Source organism: Danio aesculapii, chromosome 5 (genome assembly GCF_903798145.1).
Source record: "Danio aesculapii chromosome 5, fDanAes4.1, whole genome shotgun sequence".
NCBI classification, from domain to species: Eukaryota; Metazoa; Chordata; class Actinopteri; order Cypriniformes; family Danionidae; genus Danio; species Danio aesculapii.
In genome coordinates this window covers 31,372,781-31,385,904 of record NC_079439.1, presented here as the reverse complement: position 1 = coordinate 31,385,904, position 13,124 = coordinate 31,372,781, and the positions used below count along the sequence as shown (strand labels likewise).

Below are 13,124 nucleotides of genomic sequence, written 5' to 3'. Positions count from 1 at the left end.
ATTGTGTTCAAAAGGGAAAAAAGTTTTTGTTTTTACCCAGACATTTAAAACGAATATATTTTAGTGCAGTAATCACAATACCGCGAAACCCTCAAGTTTTTGTCAGGATTCTCCTGTATTTTACCATTCTCTATCATCCTCATTAAGTATTTTCCCATATTTCTTGTGTATTTTTAAAGCACACTGAAATGAATATAAAAATGCATTCACTTTCTTTCCATTAAAGCTGTGCGTCGATCATCGCCCTTCATATGCAATCTCTGAATTAGCGAATACATGTATACAAATGAGCTCCGTATGACAAACTGATGCCAGATCAGCTTTCTTCCACGCATTTTTTTTCCTCCCACTCAGTTTTTTTTTCTTCCACCCATTTTTTTTCCCACCATTACATCCCTCCCGCGTCTCTGTACTTTTCCAAACCGCGGAATACCTTGAAAACGGTTATCATCCCATGCCTATTTGTGGTCGCCACTCTTTTTTAAGAACTCTTTTTCCAGTTTTTTTTCCAGGTAATTCATGATGGAAGTTATACAGTATGTCATAAACAGTCAAACACATTAGTCACAGGCCTAGTGCTGAATCAGTGACTACCAATATGTCCTACCATAATATTCTGTGAGAATGAGTTAATGTCTGAATGTTGATTGAAGTGGAGAAAAAACTTTCCTATGAGCCTGTAGTGGTTATGGGTATGCGATAATATCAAATCTTGTTTTAACAAAACTTTATATTTCAAAAGTCATATTATATGTCTCATGTTCAGTAAAACTTTCAAAATGCTGCATGAACCTCTAAGTACCATAACCAAAATGTGACAAACACTGAATGGTCTAAGAGAGATGTCAGTGAATTTGACTATTTAAATAGTCAGCAGCAGCCACTCCTGTTCTGTTGGTTTGCACAGTTAAACCACTTTCACAACACCACCACAAGACACCTGAAGTGACTGCATCATGGCCAATAGAAGAGGTCCAGATGTTCCTCTCACTGGTAGACAAGGAATCAATCCAGCAAAAACAATGATGTCACAGCAGTAGAGGTGGCGAAAGTATATCGAAATTCCTACCCACTAAACAAGGTATTAAACTGTATTGGAAATGCAAACAGAGCAGAGGGATTAGTTTGGCTCAAGAAATGCATAATGCAGGAGATGATGATGGTGATGATGATACAAGCCTTCAAATAGCCAGAAAAAACATTAAATAGTAATAAATAAATAGAAAGCCTTAGTGGTTACCGTACTTGTATATGGACATATGGATGTTCTTTTGGGACAATAGCAAAACACAAAAGTTTTTGTTCTTCTGCAGTTCTGAAGATTGTATTTATTTAATTGAAATATGATTTATATAAAGTCAAACAAAACAATTAGTTTCACTGATGTGGACGACATATGTTCAAGCAAAAATAACAGTTTTGTTGTTGTCTGAATAAATAGGCCAACTGTGCGCATACCAACTCTTTCAGAGTCTATTGGCTTGTGAGATGTTTTTCCAAGTGAATGATAGATTTATCGGACACATTGCCGGACGTACACTGAGAACAGAGCTGTCCTCGAGGCCGCTGTCCTGCGGTCAGTGCGTGCCCTTCTGGACCATCTGCGTGAAGCGGTTGGTGATGGTCAGTGTAGTGTCGATGAAGCGCTCCACACAGCTCACCAGACAGGTCTCAGTCCGGGAATCCAGTTTGGAGCTCGGTTTGTCCACACACTTGTCCCAGCACACATCCGTAAAATTGTGAACCTAACAACAGGGTGTTTAAGCAAGGTTAAAACCTACCTGGCTTGAAAACTTTAAGTCGAGTGACAGGACGTATAGAGTGGTACTGACGCGTTTCCTACCTGCGCCTGAAACTGAGCCTTCTGCTGCTCCACCGCGAGCATACGCTGGAGCTCCGCGGCCTCTGCCTTCTCTGAGGAACCAGCCGACGGCAAGTCAAAGCTGGAGTGAAAATCAGCCATTTCAACGCTTCACCGACAGATTATATACACAAGATCATATACGGATTAAAACCACCGTGCTCAATGACAAGCATGGACGGTGTGACAAGCTGCTACTTCCGCCGCAAGAATATGACGTCACGAAGGTCATAGTTATGAGGTCTTTCTTTTAGAGAGAGAGAGAGAGAGAAAAAAAGTCTTTCTTTTAGAGATCTCAGAAGAGTAAACCAGTTGTATTCGCTCTTAAAAACTGTCCCTTAAAACAAATGAATGGTATTAAAGACACTGCTATAAATCTTGGTGTAGTAAATATCGAAATATTTAAAGCAAAGCAATAAATTGAAGGTCTGTATCTGGTTTATCTTACAGATGGTTTATCTATTTGGCCTAAAAAAAATATATATAGGATATATTTATATGTTACTCAAACCCATTCATTCATTCATTTTGTTTTCGGCTTTATTAATCTGGGGTGGCCACAGCGGAATGAACCGCCAACTTATCCAGCATATGTTTTACACAGCAGATGCCCTTTCTACTGCAACCTATTATTGGGAAACATCCATAAACACTTATTCACACACATACACTATGGACAATTTTAGCATACCCAATTCACCTATGCCACATGTCTTTATACTTGTGGGGGAAACTAGCACCCGGAGGAAACCCATGCCAACACAGGGGGAACATGCAAACTCCACACAGAAATGCCAACTGACCCAACCGAAGCTTGAACGGGCGACCTTCTTGCTGCAAGGCAAACGTGCTAGCCACTGCCCCACCGCATCGCCCATTACTCAAACACCATACCTGCTAAATACAGTAAACCCAGAGGAATTGAAAACTTTTCTCCATAGCTATACAGCAATTTTAATTTTAGCCAATAAGAACCCACTGTAACATGGGTGTCACTAACAATTTTGATTATTTGGAAAGGTCTTTTTAAGGCATTATCTCTCATTGTCATACCTGTAAGCTGTAGCAAGATGTTAATATCATATGTTGGTCTTATTTTAAGGTGGTTTTATCTTTTTTAAAGTGAGAATAACATGATTAAAATCAGTTTAAAACAATTTAATGCTCAGAATGCACAAAAGATTATCCATGAAGATGACAATGAATATGAGGGATGTGACAGTGACGCGAAAAAAGACATTGATGACCCTAATTACACTTCAGGGAACGACATGGAGGATGATGAACCAAGTGGATCTGATTCAGACATTAGCAAGTGATCCAGATTCAGAAGCTGCACAACCAAACATAAACTCTGCCCAGAAAAATGCAACCAGCCAGGGTAAAACTTTTTCTTGCACATTCAAAGGGCCAAGTGCCACACCTCCAGACAATCTTTACGCACCCCTGAGTATTTCAGAAAGCTCATAACAGCAGAAATGTTCGCGTTACTGAAGGAACAAACACATTTGTACAGTGTGCAACAATCTGGAACTCAAAAGAATGTTAACACCACAGTTGAGCTAAAAATGCCAATTGAATTCTCTCTGCATGGGTCTGAAACAAAATGCCGGGAAATCGTGCATACTGAGAAAGTGTCCAATGGTGGCTGACAACATATGCATGTTTAACATGTTGACCTCCAATTTGAGGTAGTTCATTCATTCATTTTCTTTCAGTTTAGTCCCTTTATTAAGCAGGGGTCACCAAAGCAGAATGAACCGCCAACTTATCCAGCATATGTTTTACACAGCGGATGCCCTTGCAGCCGCAATCAAGCACTGGGAAACACCCATACACTCTTGCATTCACACACACACACACTATGGCCAATTTAGCCTATTCAATTCCCCTATATTACATGTGTTTGGACTGTGGGGGAAACCGGACCACCCGGAGGAAACCCACGCAAATGCGGGGAGAACATACAAACTTCACACAGAAACGCCAACTGATCCAGCCTTGGCTTGAACCAGCGACCTTTTTGCTGTAAGGCGACAGTGCTACCTACTGAGCCACTGTGACGCTATGAGGTAGTTATTTAATTTTATTTAGTTCATTATTTTATATGAACAACCACATACCAAAAAAAAAATAAAAATTAGTAGTAGAATTAGTAGAATTTTGATGTTTCGAAGAAGTTGTTGCAAAATGTAATGGTCAAAGTTTTGGGGCTTTGAAATACGCTATGGAAAATCAAATAAATCAAATGTACTGTAGCAAATAAAACTGACAATTTATTTATTTTTTTCCATTTGAAATAAATGCCCAATGTGACATATATGTAACATTACAGATCTTTCACATAGAGGAGCTGAATTTCAAAAACAACAGCAGAAACATGTTATAAGTGGTCCATTTGGTCTGTGTTATATGCCTCATAACTTTTCTATAAGGAGACATCAGTCCGGGTTCTTATGGGTTAGTAATCGATAAGATTCAAGATTATGGTTCAAGGCTTTACAACAGATTTTTACACCCTCCAGTGATTAAAGATACCTTTTTAGACCACTGTTATTTTTAGGGAAAAATGAAATTAATTATAAACAACAGCAACAACATAAGTTTTTGGCAGACTGTAAAAAAAATCTGGCTTGTTCAACAATGAATTAATGAATGAATGAATGAATGAATGAATGAAATAAACGTGTAAAGTTTTTGAAAATCTTTGAAAGTGTATATTTTATTTTTTTGTCATCAGACTGTTTTTAAATTTTGAACTTATATACCCCACACAACATAAAATTCACAATACAAAATCAACATTTAGCAAAATAATGTAAACAAATTATTATAAAAACAATAAAAAAAACAGCGATTATAACATAAATATTAATATAAAATAAAACAACAGACAGCCAAAATGACAACCCTTTAATTTTATTTTTACATGCTCTCCAACTACTGTAAAAAGCTACCCCATTTCTGATTGAAAGTATGGGTGGAGTCCTGAAGTTGTCCTTTTGATAATTGTTTTGAAAAGAGGCCCTTTATATTGAGTAATTAATTTCAATAATATTATTATAATTTAAATGATCTATCACGACAATAAAAAGCTAAGAAAAAAGAATAAATATGTTATAAGCATTTGATAACATATATTTATTTTTCGCACTCTATCGCTAGATGGCGCTATCAAATTGTAGTGAAAGAAACGACGGACAACAAGAACCTACTGGATGCTGTTGCAGAAACATTTGGTGACTGATTGAAGTCAGTCACCTTATCACTGTAATATAAATCTGACTTTGTAATTAAATAGTCATGGCGAGTCTGATTTGTTTGGGCTCGGTCTGCCAAAGTGGAATACGACGTAAGTCTCCATTTTTACATTTTATTTGCATGAATTAGCTAACGTTAATATTATACAATGCGCATACAAAAATATCAACTGTTTCATAATATACAAATTAGCTCTTGAGTTTTTAAGACGTCTTTAAAATTGCTGATATTTGTACTATTTAACACCATGTACAGCTGTGCTGCCACACAACTGTCTCGAGGGTCAGTTGCCTGTCAGAGGATTGGAGATGTGGACTATATGGAGCCAGCAGGCAGGATCCGCACAGCTTCAGCAAGCACTAGTGAGTGATGATGAAGACAAATTATTGTTCAAGTTACGAACTATATTCTGAGATTTATTGAAGTTGTATGTACTCAATCATCGGTTTCCTATTCAATTGCATGAATAATTTGCTGCACTTCATGTTCAAATAATAATATTAATAACATTTTTATATAGGTTATAATATAATTTTATATGTATATGAATTAATATAGATAATAACAATAATTATTCCTTTTATAACAATATAAATGGATACAAAAATTAATAATTCATAAAATGATGAAAATTAACAAACCAGGAATGTGTTTGCAGGTAACATTAGTCAGTATTAGTATTAATATAGATTTTTTGTGTGTGTGTAGCTTACTGATTTAGTGTATCACACTAGCATGAGCATTTGTGTGCTGCTATATGTTGACAAAAACAAAACATATTTTCAAATAAACATGCATGATTAATTGCTAAAAGATTCTCGATTCTAACATACACTTTTTGTTTGTAAATGAAAATGATTCAGCTGTTTGTTTAACATGCCTATTGGAACCAAGTAGCTGAGAGTAATCCATTGCATAAGAAAACATTTCCAGGGGTTGCCATCAAAAAATGTTGCCAACATTTTATAAATGTATAACATATTAGAAGAAAGAAACTCATATAGGTTTGGAACAAGTGGAGGGTTAGTAAATTCTGACTAAATATTATGTGTGTGTGTGTGTGCATGCGTGTGTGCATGCGTGCGTGCGTGCGTGCATGCGTGTGTGTGTGTGTGTGTGTGTGTGAGAGAATTGAGAGGTCATGCCATTATGTGAAAGCTGTCCTTTACTGATACAGTCAGAAAACACACTCTGCTCAAGCTCCACTGAGATTTTGCATTGTGAAACAACCAAAGACTTCAATGACTTTTGTAACAGTTGTGAAAGAAAAGTCATCACACTGTGACATTCAAATCAATCTGATTTTAAAAACTATTTGTCAGTGAGCTGTTCATTCAAGGTATTCATTCATAAATCCAAACAAACAAATCTTTATTAATGAGACTGACTCCTCAAATATATACATTCGGTTTCCCCCGCAAGTCCGGTTTCCCCCACAAGTCCAAAGACATGGTACAGGTGAATTGGGTTAACTAAATTGTCTGTACTGTATGTATGTATGTGAATGAGTGTGTATGGATGTTTCCCAGTAATGGGTTGCGGCTGGAAGGGCATCCACTGCGTAAAACATATGCTGGATAAGTTGGTGGTTCGTTCCACTGTGGTGACCCTAGATTAATTAAGAAACTAAGCCGAGAAGAAAATGAATGAATGAATCAATTTATTCCTCTAATTTCAAGACTGTTTTTAGCATCATTATTACAGTCACACAGTCCTTCATAAATCATTCTAATATTATCATTTGTGCTCAAAAAATATTTTGACAGCTGAGTAGATTTTCTTTCTGCTTCAGAAGAATTTATCTGAGCATTTATAAGAGCATTTATCTGAAATATAAGTATTTTATATTATAAATGTAATCACCTTTGATGAATTTAAAAAGGCATCCTTGCTAAATAGACATTCATTTCCACAATTTCTTTACCAAAAAACAAAAAAAAAACGATACTGATTCCAAGCTTTTGAATGTTAATGTATGTGTATATTACAATGTTTCAAAAACGTTGTATTTCAGATTAATTCTGATCTTTAGATCATTCTTTTTTTTATCAAAGAATCACTAAAAATACACAACTGTTAATAAATATTGATAATAATAATAATAATAAACATTTCTTGAATAACAAATTGTTATATTAGAATGATCTCTGAAAGATCATGCAACTGTAGTAAATATGCTAAAAACTCATTTACATTTACATTTTAATATACGGTTGAAGTCAGAATTATTAGCCCCCCCTTTGATTTTTTTTTTCTTTTTTAAATATTTCCCAAATGATGTTTAACAGTGCAAGGAAATTTTCACAATTTGTCTGATAATATTTTTTCTTCTGGAGAAAGTCTTATTTGTTTTATTTCGGCTGGAATAAAAGCAGTTTTTAAATTTTTTAGAAACCATTTTAGGGTCAAAATTATTAGCCCCTTTAAGCAATTTTTTTTTCGACTGTCAACAAACCATCGTTATACAATTACTTACCTAATTAACCTAACCTGCCAAGTTAACCTAATCAACTTAGTTAAGCCTTTAAAAGTCACATTAAGCTGTATAGAAGTGTCTCAAAAATATCTAGTCAAATATTATTTACTGTCGTCATGGCCAAGATAAAATACATCAGTTATTAGAAATGAGTTATTAAAACTATTTTGTTTAGAAATGTGTTGAGAAAATCTTCTCTCTGTTAAACAGAAATTGGGGAAAAAATAAACAGTCGGGCTAATAATTCAGGAGGGCTAATAATTCTGACTTCAACTGTATATTCAAATAGAAAACAGCTATTTTAAATAGTACAAATATTTCAGAATGTTACTGTTTTTTCTGTACTTTAGATCAAATAATTGCAGGCTTTGTGAGCAGAAGAGACTTCTTCAAAAACATGAAAAATCTTAGTGTTCTAAAACTTTTGGCAGGTGGCGTGCTTTAAATTTACAGTGCAGTTTGTCTGCACAATTCGACATGAACAAAATGTTGCTTTTGTAGAATCACTACGTGCTTTTTTTGTATTTCCAAGTGTTTCAGCCTCCCAGCACTGGACAGCTGAAAGGGTGATGAGTTTAGTTCTGTTAGGTATGGCTCCAGCCGCATACCTGTGTCTTGGTCCAGTAGTGGACTACTCTATAGCTGCAGCACTTACACTGCATGGACACTGGTAAGAGCCTGTGTACCTCACTCATAGATTATACTGCGGCAGCACACTCATCGGTGAGGCTTTGCAGAATTTAAAGTGTCCCTTTATTATGATTTACCTTTCATGTAGTGTGTGATGTAGCTGTTTGCGAATGTAAAACAAGCAAAGTTTCCAAGATCAAAGTGCACAATAAATTGAGCTATTATCTCCAACAAGAAAGAATTGATTCTGAACTGCCCTCAGATATTTTATTTGCATAATGTCAGCCTATGATCTTCATTAGCTGCACACAACCAACATCTACTCTTACTCTCCCTTAAACACTGTAGTAGTACAGTAGTGGAGGCCTGAGGGAGGCCTGTCAACACTCTTTGCTTCACTGTGAAAGTAAATCAGCATCTACTTTCAAAGGATTATGATGGTAATGATGACCCAGGTTTAATTAATTCATTCATTTTCTTTTCAGCTTAGTCCCTTTATTAATCTGGGGTCACCACAGCGGAATGAACCGCCAATTTATCCAGCATATGTTTTACGCACTGAAGCCCTTCCAGCCGCAACCCATCTCTGGGAAACATCCATACACACTCATTCACACACATACACTACGGATAATTTTAGCTTACCCAATTCACCTGTACCACATGTCTTTGGACTTGTGGGAGAAACCGGAGCACCCGGTGGAAACCCATATGAATGCGGGGAGAACATGCAAACTCCATACATAAATGCCAACTGACCCAGCCGAGGCTCGAACCAGTGACCTTCTTTCTGTGAGGCGACAGCATTACCTACTGCTCCACCACGTTGCCCCCCAGCTTTAATTTATATAGCAAAACCAATTCCATTGTTACCGTTCACTCTATTTACAAGAAGCCTCTGTGGCTGAAATTCAAATATGGTAATGAACATTGTGCTGTAAGTGTTTGTGCTGTAAGCAGAGTACGCTCTTAGAACGGAGGGGCTTTTGGATACTGGAATGAGATACATAAATGTCTAGAAATAATTTTCAAAAGTCAAATTTTTAATTTTGAAATTTACAATGAGGTATATGCACAGCTAGTGTTTTTCATTCAATTATAAACTTCCAGTGAAAGCTTAATGTGACTACTTTCAGTTTCATAAGGTTTCTTTTACAGCATCAATGTTGTAATGTAATTACAATACATTCAGTTAAATAGACTTAAACATTCATTTAATTGTTCAAGTATAAAACGTGATGATAGACTTTGTAACCACTCTCGCCGTCAAGATCAGCAGGCAAGCGTAGAAACTCCATTGAAAATACTGGGGTCAAATAAGCTGTCATATTTAAAGACATGATGGGGAAAATAGAATTTAATGCAGTGCTTCTTGTCCGGTCAGAGATCTACGTCATATCATATATCTATCTATATCTATCTATCTAGCCCATATACCCCATAGAGAAAGTGTAAACAAAGCAGCATTTAGTACTATTATCACAGTAATTGTCACGCATGATGAAAAAATTTCCTTGTGCAAATATGTCTAATAATTCAATAATCCAGTTAGGTTGCAAATATTTGAGAAATGAAGCGAAATTACTTCAGGCCTCTTTGTGATCCTTCTTGGCCTGAATTGTTCACTTGCTACTGTATGTCACGTCACTACTACACTTGCGCTCTGATTCAATGCTGAATCAGATTCAGTGGTGCAATGATGATTCAACATGCTGAAAAGGGTCAATGAGCTCTGATGTTAGCACAGTGAAAGCCTAAGTGTGAACACCAAACCAATGGCCAACCGTAAGGTGTGGACCAGTGTACAAATGACACATAACTGTTCAAATCTGCAGTTAAAATGTGTTTCTTTTGTCCAAATTTGATCACTGAGGGAGGGTCTGTGGGCTGTATTGGCTCTTTCTGATCTTTCAATCTAATACTGCTGAAGCCAGCACAGTTTTCATACTATACCAAAAAAAAAGTCTTATTAAAAGAACTAAATCAATTACACAGACTTTATGCACAGGCTACTTAATGCATGATGAAATACATTTTGATTACTTTTCTTTTTAATTTTTATTAAATTTGTTGAACAACGTAGCACGTTTGCCAGAAGGTCGAGCCTCGGCTGGGTCAGTTAGCGTTTCTGTGTGGAGTTTGCATGTTCTCCCCATGTTCGCGTGAGTTTTCTCCAGGTGCTCTGGTTTCCCCCACAAGTCCAAAGACATGTGGTACTGGTAAATTGAGTAGGCTAAATTGTCCGTATGTGTGTGAATGAGTGTGTATGGGTTTTCCCAGTGATGGGTTGCAGCTGGAAGTTCATCCGCTGCTTAAAATATGTGTTGGATAATTTGGCGGTTCATTCTGCTGTGGCGACCCAGGATTAATAAAGGGAATAAGTTGAAAAGAAAATGAATGAATGAATAAAATCATTGTAGAACATGCAACATCCAAACATCCAGTTTTGGAGATCATCTCTTAATGTGGGCAAGGTGTACAAGCTCAAAATGTTGCATACCCCCTTCACACCTGATCTTAGCTGATTTTAGCAATCTACGATGGCCACAGCCATATAACCCTGCAGCCCAAGTACAGTTGCTCACTGAAGCTAAGCAGGGCTGAGCCTGGTCAGTACCTGGATGGGAGACCACATGAGAAATCTAGGTTGCTGTTGAAAATGTGGTCTGTGTGAGTTCTAATGCCTCAGTATAGTGAAGTGGACACTATACTGTCAATGAGCGCCGTCTTTCAGATTAGACGTTAAACCGAGGTCCTGACTCTCTGTGGTCAATAAAAATCCCACGGCACTTCTCGTAAAGAGTAGGGGTGTAATCCCGGTGTCCTGGCTAAATTCCCTCCATCGGCCCTTACTTTTCATGGCCTCCCAATCCTCCCCATCCATTGAATTGGCTCTATCACTGTCAATAGCTGGTATGTGGTGAGCGCACTGGCGCTGTTGCCCTGTGGCTGCTGTCGCATTATCCAAGTGGATGCTGCACACTGGTGGTGGTGCAAAGAGACCCGGCCTCATGACTGTGAAGTACTTTCGGTGTGTGGCCACTATGTAAAAAATAAATCCGTAAAAATTTACGGTAAAAAAACGGCAGCTGTGGTTGCCAGTACTTTACTGTTAAAAATACAGTAAAAGTAATTTCTCATTTTTACTGTAAACTACCGTATTTTATTTATTTATAGAGGTAATATGTCTGTATTTTGAATTAGCAACATCTACACATCTTTTGTTACACAGTAAGACACGTTAACACAGCCATATGCAGGTGGTGATGAGTAAGTTATATAATGAACCAATGCTCATCACTAACAACTTTTCCCACAAGCAGAAAAGTGTATTAATATGTAGAAGGTGCTCAGTGTCATTCACACAGCTACTAAACACCAGTATGGTTACACGCATAAAATTAAAGTCATGAAATAAACATTGTTTATCAATCTCTAATGTACATAACTGATGGAGAAACAACTAAAAAGATCCACAGTAATGTCAACAAAAAGCATAAAAAGTGATGTGCCATACAGGGAATTCTGGGAAAGTCAATTTATGGTTAATTGCCTTATATATTAAGGAAACATACCGTTAACCAGGTTACGGATTTGTACTGTAGAGTTTTTACAGTTTTTTACCGTTGAAATCACGACCATTTTTTACAGTGCATACACAATAAAATGCGCTACATAAATACACATTACATTATATTTACATTACAAAAACTTTCCTGGGAATAGTTCACCTAAAAATTAAAATAGCATAAGCTGTAGTATTTGCTTTTCCTACTATGGAGGTTACAAATTTTAAGCATGTTCAACAGAAGAAAATCTATTCCTAACTATCCCTTTAATATCAGGTAGTTACAGGGCCTAAAACTCAACTGGGAACCTTTTAAATAGTTTAATATGGGCATTATATTGTATGAAATCATTCAACAATATATATTTGTATTATATATTTTGTTAATTCTCTCTTTTTCTGTGTTTTTCTCTTTCAGCAGGGGTATTGGCTAAGTACTGACAGACATCAAGCTGGCAAATGCTGGCATCTTGCTGCTGTCCACAGCCACATTCTTTGGTCTCTGCTACCTTAATTATCATGATGTTGGCTTTTGTAAGGCAGTGGTCATGCTCTGGCAAAAATGAATATTGTGTCTTTTGAAAATGTGCATGTCAGGGGTCTGAATAATCATTGTAACAAGATTTGTTTTTGCCTTTTTTTGCAAAGTGACTGACATACTTTACACAGCATGATTGATTTCTTCAGGAGGCTACAAGTTGAACAAACCTGATTTTGATATATTCCCCACAAAAGTCCAGCTTGCACATTAAAACAGCAATCACAATATTACTGTAGAACATACATATAGTACCTACTTCACATTCCTCTGCTGATGGCCTGAATTGTTGAGCATCAGATGACCCAGCATTGTTGTTCATAATTATATTTTTGTATTGACATATGAGAACAAAAGCACTGTCTGTGTTTAATACTCAGCTGAATGACTCTCTATGGTTTGTTAGTATATATTATTTCAGGAGTTGTTATTCATATTATTGGGAATACGTGATTGTAGTCAAAGTGTCTGTGCTGGTCACATCTATTTACATCACCTATTCAAATCCAGCAAATTTACTTCAATGTGTTTTTGTACATTATAGATGACAGAAAAACATGAATATTCTATAAGAACAAACACACAGCAGATTATTGAACAGTGAGTAAACCAATAAGATCATTCATTCATTCATTTTCTTTTCAGCTTAGTCCCTTTATTTATCAGGGGTCACCACAGCGGAATGAACCACCAACTTATCCAGCATGTTTTACACAGCAGGGACTCTCCAGTAAGATTGTAGAGTTTTTTGTCCCCGTATAGCTTTTATATGTAGTTCATGTTGTGATGT

At 36.6% G+C, this 13,124-nt stretch overlaps 2 protein-coding genes across 2 annotated transcripts; one reads left to right on the top strand and one right to left on the bottom strand.

Moving 5' to 3' along the window:
* Window positions 1-1,296: 1,296 nt before the first annotated feature.
* timm8b (translocase of inner mitochondrial membrane 8 homolog B (yeast)) lies at window positions 1,297-2,059 on the bottom strand. The gene is made up of 2 exons (XM_056456933.1): window positions 1,844-2,059; window positions 1,297-1,745 (listed from the first exon to the last, which is right to left on the bottom strand). The coding sequence occupies exons 1-2, from the start codon at window positions 1,961-1,963 to the stop codon at window positions 1,578-1,580; spliced, it is 288 nt and encodes a 95-aa protein (XP_056312908.1). The 5' UTR covers window positions 1,964-2,059; the 3' UTR covers window positions 1,297-1,577.
* A 3,310-nt stretch (window positions 2,060-5,369) lies between these two features.
* sdhda (succinate dehydrogenase complex, subunit D, integral membrane protein a) lies at window positions 5,370-13,124 on the top strand. Its single transcript, XM_056456797.1, is given in 3 exon segments — window positions 5,370-5,484; window positions 8,139-8,268; window positions 12,218-13,124. Coding segments are annotated over 3 exon segments (390 nt in total). The 3' UTR covers window positions 12,363-13,124.

Excerpts from the sequence above, each read along its gene's own strand:
- timm8b (XM_056456933.1), bottom strand. The coding sequence starts at position 1,963 with ATGGCTGATTTTCACTCCAGCTTTGACTTGCCGTCGGCTGGTTCCTCA. Across the intron at positions 1,746-1,843 it reads AGGCTCAGTTTCAGGCGCAG|GTTCACAATTTTACGGATGT; the intron begins GTAGGAAACGCG and ends CCCTGTTGTTAG.